The sequence below is a fragment of the Egretta garzetta genome, unplaced genomic scaffold, assembly GCF_000687185.1.
Source record: "Egretta garzetta isolate BGI_Z169 unplaced genomic scaffold, ASM68718v1 C9151340, whole genome shotgun sequence".
Taxonomy (NCBI): Eukaryota; Metazoa; Chordata; class Aves; order Pelecaniformes; family Ardeidae; genus Egretta; species Egretta garzetta.
Window position 1 is genome coordinate 1 of NW_009269996.1, and position 7572 is coordinate 7572.

General features: G+C 38.4%; 1 protein-coding gene across 1 annotated transcript; it reads left to right on the forward strand.

Moving 5' to 3' along the window:
• Positions 1–118: 118 nt before the first annotated feature.
• On the forward strand, positions 119–6874 carry LOC104133980 (abnormal spindle-like microcephaly-associated protein homolog; the record flags this gene model as incomplete). Its single annotated transcript, XM_009647458.2, has 5 exons — positions 119–335; positions 422–567; positions 668–796; positions 1550–1744; positions 2519–6874. Coding segments are annotated over 5 exons (5043 nt in total), but the record flags the coding sequence as incomplete, so codon positions are not given.
• Between the last annotated feature and the right edge of the window lie 698 nt (positions 6875–7572).

Genomic DNA, 7572 nt, shown 5'->3' on the forward strand with positions numbered 1-7572 from the left:
AAAAAACGCACTTGGTCACTTTCAAAGGGGCAAGATAAAAATTTTATATCCAGTTTTTATAGCCATTAACTGGTAACAAATTCAGGGAACTTGTATCTTACTGTATTTTATTTAACAGGTGGAAAATTTCACAGTGTGTTTCTCAGATGGTAGAGTATTATGTCATTTGATTCATCATTATCATCCGTGTTACGTGCCTTTGGAAGCTGTGTGTCAACGTACAACTCAAACAGTAGAATGCTCAAGAACCCATACAGTGGGACTAAACTCTTCCTCCTCATCCTCTTCAGAGTCTGATACTTCTCTAAATGTTAAGGAAGGAACGTTCGACCAAAGTGAGTTATTTGATGCACAAAAATTCATGTCAAATCCATTTCTTGTAGGCACAATTTGATTTGACAAACGTTTTCTCTTTGCAAAGCTGTAAATGTCTCCGCCCTATACAAGGAACTCTTGGACAATGAAAGGAAAAACTTCCAGCTGATCAATGCTGCAGTTTCTGACCTAGGCGGAATACCAGCAATGATTCATCACTCGGACATGTCAAATACAATTCCTGATGAGAAGGTAAGGTGCCTTTAGAGTTGATGTAAACATGTTCTGCTCTTGTGTGAATGTGTCCTGCTCTTCTGTATAACCCTTAACTTGTTGCGTTCTGTTTATTTAGGTTGTTATTACCTATGTATCATTTCTGTGTTCGCGGCTTCTAGATCTTCGGCAAGAAAGTCGAGCTGCTCAATTAATTCAGTCTGCCTGGAGGAATTACAGGCTGAAAAGGGAACTGAAACTTTCTCAGGTACTCTTTGTCTGCAAAATACTCAGTTTCTACTTTGAGAGATACTAAATAAAGAATATAAATTCACTTTTTTTGAGTATACACGCTTATTAAAGTAATAATGGCATTTAAATTAATGAATACCATTTGCATTATCAAAATATACAGCCTTCTTTGTGTAGTCTACTAGAACCACTTTTGTTTAAGACTACTCTGAAACAATTAGATGTGTTTAAAGGCTACTGTTTGTTCTTTTGTGTTCTGATTAGAGCAGGTCACCCCTTAAGCCCTTTTCCCAGTATTTCAAATATAAAATAGTTGCACTACTTCCTTAAAAGAAAAAGGGAGTAGTTAATTCCTATTAATGTCTGCAAGATGAAAAGAGTAATTAAACTTCTGTATGGATTTAATATTTTTGTTCAGGAGCTAAACTTCACCACTGTTTTGAGCGGAGTTGCGTGTGTTCTGCTATTTTGTTTCTTGGTTTTCTGGTAGTTATACCAGATCTTGTGATGGTTTTAAAACTATGACACTTAAGATTGCTAAATGCCACCGCTGCATCTGAGATACATATTATTCAATGCTGGAACAGTGTTGAACTGAAATATTCTAAGAATCTGTGGTATAGAAAGGGGCAGAGGTTATATTTATGTAGGTTTTTTTCATCAACAAGCCTAATTCTTATGAGATTGCTTTAGACAGTTTTTTAATACATCAAAAATTTTGAGTGAAAATTTCAATACTAACTGTTCAGTGGAAATTCACTCTTTGCAGGAGAGAGACAGAGCTGCTCGGATAATTCAAAAATCTGCAGTTAACTTCTTGTCTCGTCGACGCATCCTGAAGAAAGTGAATGCAGCAGTTTGCATCCAGAAGCACTGGAGAAGATACTTAGCCAGGACGAACTTTTTAAACTTGAAAAAGACAAAAATGGAGGAAGCCAGAAGTAAATCTGCCACAGTCATTCAGGTAATGTGATCTAAAGTGAGCTTACAGAGGAAGGAAGCCTTCTGAAACCTGTAAGAAAAAAGCTTGCTCACGGTCATTTGGTCTGCTGCTTGTAGCAACTGATGTCTTCATAAAAATGTAATACTTCCGCCTCCCCGCCCCGGCCTTTTGAAGTGTTTTGGTAGCTTTCTTCAGAGAGAAATGGTAATGAGCTATTAAATTGGCAAGTAGTGAAATTTTGGTATGCCATGAACGTTAAAACACTGGACTTCAAACCAAGTCAATGTAAGGACTGATCAGATTGTGTTGGTTTGCTGCTTTGCAGTTGCTGAACATTATTTAAGAAGCTTTAAATAAAAATAAAAATTACTGTCCTAGTGTTATGAAATCTGTGGTGGGTACGTTCAGAATGGCAGATATTAGTTACCGATTGGTAGTTGGGCAGTTAATTCAGTTTCTCAAGGTACTTTCCCCACTATTACCCAAAGCTAAATATTATGTTCTTAAGACTTTTTTGGAATGGAGATTAAAGAATCATTGATTTATCAAATAGTTCAAAAGGGAATATTTTGTTGCCAGGGCAAATTTAGCTTTTCCCTGGATTTTAAAATGCTTAAAAACCCAACGATTCAAGCTTTTGGGGTTTTTTTAATGTAGATAATCTGGTTTTATCTTCCTTAAGGATTAAGTAGGAACAAAGAAATCTTAAAAAGTCTGAAGTTGGTAAGTTTTCAAATTCAGGCTTAACTCGAGATACCGTGAAGAAAATAGTAAATTTTCTGCTTTTTCCTGCAGGCTTATTGGAGAAGATACTCCGCTAGGAAAAGATATTTACGACTAAGATACTATGTTATCTTTGTACAAGCAAGGATAAGGATGGTGAAGTCTGTTGCTGCATATAAACGAATCCTTTGGGCCACTGTTACAATTCAGTCTCATCTGCGTGCATCGAAGTTGGCAAAAAAAGACCGGCAAAGATATGAAATCTTAAAGTCTTCAGCACTTATTATTCAGTCTGCATTCAGAAGATGGAGAAAATACAAAATTCAACAGCAAATTAAAGCAACTTTAGTGCTTCAGACTTATTTCCGAAAGTGGCAGTCTTCAAAACTGGCTAAAAGAAAGAAGGCTACCCTTGTCATTCAGTCTTGGTATAGGATGCACAGAGAGCTGAAGCAGTATCTACGTATTAAGCAAAGTGTTATCAAGATTCAGGCTTGGTACAGGTGTCAGCTGGCTAGACATATTTACCAGGAACACAGGGCAAAAATAGTGGCAATCCAGCAGTATTACAGAGCTTATAAACTAGGAAAAATTGAGAGAGAGTACTATTTGCAAAAGCGTGCAGCAGTGATAGTTCTCCAAGCTGCTTTTAGAGGCATGAGGGCACGAAAACTATTCAGGCAAACAAAAGCAGCTTGTCTTGTTCAATCAATGTGGAGAATGAAAAAAGAGAAACTAAGATTCCTACGATTAAAAAACTCTGTTACTACATTGCAGTCACATGTGAGAAGATACCAACAAGTAAAAAGATACAAAGAGATTAAAAATGCAGCTTCTGTAATTCAAACTTGGTATAGGTCACATGTCGCTTCTAAAAAAGCAGCTGCTTCTTTCCAGAGGATGCGCCTGGCTGCTATTGTCCTACAGTCTGCCTACAGAGGGATGGAAGCTAGGAAAGAGGCTCGCATGTTGAGATCTGTGATAAAAATTCAGTCAAGTTACCGTGCTTATATTATCCAGAAGAGATTTAAAAACTTAAAAGATGCAACAGTGAAGATTCAAGCTTTTGTAAAGATGAGGCAAGCACATAAGCATTATTGTGCATTAAGAGAGGCAACACTTTATGTCCAGCGAAGGTATCGGTCTCGTAGATCTGCTCTTCAACTTAAAGAAGATTATAGGAAATTGAAGGGAGCTTGCATAAGAATTCAAGCTGCAGTTCGAGGCTATCTTGTCAGGAAACAAATACAAAGGTGGAGGGAGACTGCAGTCTTTCTCCAGGCACGCTACAGAATGAGAAGGGACAGGACATGCTATTTAAGCATCTATAGTGCTGCTGTTGTTATTCAAAAACATTATCGTGCATACAAAAAGCAGCTGTGTCAGAGGCAGGAGTTCTTACAAGTTAAAAAAGCAGCTGTGTGCTTACAAGCAGCCTACAGGGGTTATAAAGCACGCAAAAAGCTTGAACTTGAATATAGAGCTGCTATTAAAATTCAGACTGCTTTTAGAGCTCATGCTGCAAGAATGAAATATATGACAATGGTTCAGGCCTCCATTGTGATTCAGAGGTGGTACAGAGCTTCCAAGACTGGTAACAGGCAAAGACTGAACTTCTTAATGACAAGAGCGGCAGTGATTTCTTTACAAGCAGCTTTTCGTGGCTGGAAGGTACGAAAGCAGATTCAAAGACAGTGTGCTGCTGCTACTAAGATACAGTCTGCCTTCAGAAAATTCATGGCTCTGAAAAAATTCAGACTTATGAACCGTGCTGTGCTAACTATCCAAAAGCATTACAGAGCCAGTGTTATAGGCCAGAAACAACAGCAAGAATATGTTCGGCTGCGTAAGTCTGCAGTGCGTCTTCAGGCAATATGGAGGGGGAAAACTGTGAGAAAAACAATTCAAAAGAAACATAATCTTGCAACAATTATTCAGTCCTATTACAGAATGCATGTAAATCAACTAAAATATAAGAAACTGAGACAGGCTACTCTAGTGATTCAGAAATACTTCAGAGCTTACTGTACGAAAAAAAAGCAGCGTGCAATTTATCTAAAAGTAAAGGCAGCAGTCTTAGTCTTGCAGTCTGCTTATCGTGGGATGACTGTGAGGAAACAACTGAGCAAACTAAACAAAGCTGCTACAACTATACAAGCTGCTTTCAAATCTTACCTGATCAAAAAGGACTATGAAAGGCTTCGATCTGCAGCTACAGTAGTTCAAAGGCATTATCGTGCAATTAATCATGCTAAACATCAAAAGCAGAAATATTTGTCTTTAGAAAAAGCCACAGTCCAAATGCAGGCGACTTACAGAGGTGTAAGAGTCAGACGACAAATTCACTGTATGCATCAAGCAGCTATTTGTATCCAAGCCACATTTAAGATGCATCGCATGAACATAAAATACCAGGCAATGAGAATGGCAGCAATTATAATTCAAAGACAATATAGAGCATTTTGTTTAGGCAAAGAACAACGTAAAAAGTACTTGGAGCTAAAGAAGTCTATCATTATTCTTCAGGCTGCCTGTAGAGGCACGAAGGTCCGACAAGACTTAAAAACCATGCATCAATCAGCAGCAATAATACAGTCTTATTATCGCATGCACAAACAACAGAGGGATTTCAGAAAACTGTTGCTGGCAACTAGGCAGATTCAGCAGTGGTTCCGTGCTTGTAAGGCACGAGATACACAAGTTCACAACTATATGATTGTGAAAAATGCTACACTTTGTATCCAGGCTGCCTTCCGTGGTATGAAAACAAGAAGACTTCTAAGAACAATGAGTGAATCAGCTGAGTGTATTCAGAGAAGATTTAGAACTTTTCTCAAAAGAAAATATTTTCTTTCCGTTAGGGCAGCTGCTATTGTAATTCAGAGAAAATACAGAGCAACAAAACTAGCAAAAATTCAACGTCAGAAGTATCTCTCTCTCCTCAGTGCTGCTGTTACCATACAGTCTGTCTATAGAGGCTTTGTGGTAAGAAAAAAAATCCAGCAGATGCATCAAGCTGCTACAGTTATTCAAGCAACATTAAGAGCGCGTAACCTGAAGAAAATTGCAGTACAGCGTTACTCTTCATTAAAGAAAGCAGCAATTTGTATCCAGAAGGCGTTTCGAGACATGCAAGCAAAAAAACGACATCGAGAAATGCACTGCGCTGCTATTGTTGTTCAGAAAAACTTTAAGGCTTTTAGAGGACGTCAAAGATATCTCTCCCTTAAAGCAGCTACTCTTGTCTTTCAGAGAAGATACAGAGCTTTGGTTCTGTCAAGACAGCATACTTTGGAGTATCTTTCTCTTCGCAGAGCAACTATTCACATACAGGCTGTGTACAGAGGTATGAGAGTGCGGAAGAGTATTGAGTGTATGCATTTAGCTGCTAGTACAATACAGTCAGCCTACAAAATGCACAGGAACAGAAGGTCCTATCAGAATATGAGAATTGCAGCTATTGTTATACAGAACCACTATCGATCCTACGTTAAAGGAAAGAAACAACGGAAGAAATATCTGGCAATGAAGAATTCTGCTCTTGTTATTCAAGCATCATATAGAGGCATGAAGGAACGACAGAAGCTGAAAATCATGCATGTTTCAGCAATTGTAATACAGTCTAGTTATCGCACGTACATACAACGTAGATATTACAAACAGTTGTGCTGGGCTGTCAGAGTTACACAGCAAAGGTTCAGAGCCAAAATGGCAAAAGAAGCTGACATGGAAAACTATGCAAAAATAAAAAAGGCTGTCATTTGCCTTCAATCCTCTTTTCGTGCTAAAAAAGCTAGGCAGTTGTATAAAACCATGGTTGCTGCACGGTGCATACAATCGTTCTTACAAATGTGCATGGAGAGGAGGCGTTTTCTTGAAAAGAAAGCAGCAGCAATAGCGATCCAGTCTATGTTCCGATGCCAAAGAACAAGGACTCGCTATACATTGATTCGGAGTTCAGCAGTTGCTATTCAGAGGTGGTACAGAGCATGTCACAGGGCTCGTTTACAGAAAGCAGAGTATTCTGCTCGAAGACAAGCAGTAGTAATTATTCAGTCTGCCTTCCGTGGTATGAAAGCAAGAAAAATAGCGAGACGCATACGAGCTGCAAGAAAGATTCAGTCATTTCTTCAGATGGCTGTGCAGCGTAGAAAATTTATTCAAATTAGAACAGCAGCTATTACGTTACGAGCCTATTACTTAATGCGTAAAACTAAATCACAGTATACAAGCTATAAAAAAGCAGCAGTTGTCTTACAACGATGCTACCGATCCCACTTGGCTGTGAAATACCAAAGAATGACTTACTTGCAGACCCGGAGGAACATTATCATTGTGCAGGCTAGAGTCAGAGGATTCATCGAAAAGAAGAGGTTTCACAAAATTAAGGAAAGCACAATAAAAATTCAGGTACTTTTGAATGTATAGTAGTGGGGTTTGGGTGTGTGGGTTATTTTTTCTTTTGTGGGTCTTGTAAGATTACTGCTCTTGCAAACAACATTTTAAACTGTATGTTCAAGCAGAATCAATTTCTGAAGTATACTACATGGCAGGTGTATAAAGCTTACTACCGAGTGCACAGAAGTAGTCTCACTTTAGCTCTGCTTTGTGTTTCCTTGCTGAGGTGGTACTCTTAAAAAGTAACATTCCCATTTTCTTGTTATTTGAAGTAGTAAAATCCTAGGGGATAAATAAGTTCTGATACTTGCGTGTGTTTCCGTGCTTCTCTTAAGAATGTTTTTGTCCTAACTTTCATCTATATAAACATTAGTAGCTTATTGAATGTTTTCTTAGATTGGAATGTGAATGAAAGCTGTCTTGATGTGTTGAAATGAGCGGGCGCTGGTGTTGGGTATAAAGTGAAGTAAATGACAAAAAAGGCATGACTGCTGCATTCTTTAAGACTCGTATTTAGGAGGGTGTGAGTAAATCATGTTAGTTGTTTTATGTTTATTAAATGGCCCTAGTCTAATTTGAGTGCCTAGCTAATGTTTTGAAGGGGTATGTAAGGAGAGAAAATTGCATTCTTACACACATTTCAGTTGGTACCTTGAGTGGTGCCACATGAAACTTAGTGTGCAACTGTATCTGTGATACTTTGAGGGTGACAGAGCACTGGAACAGGC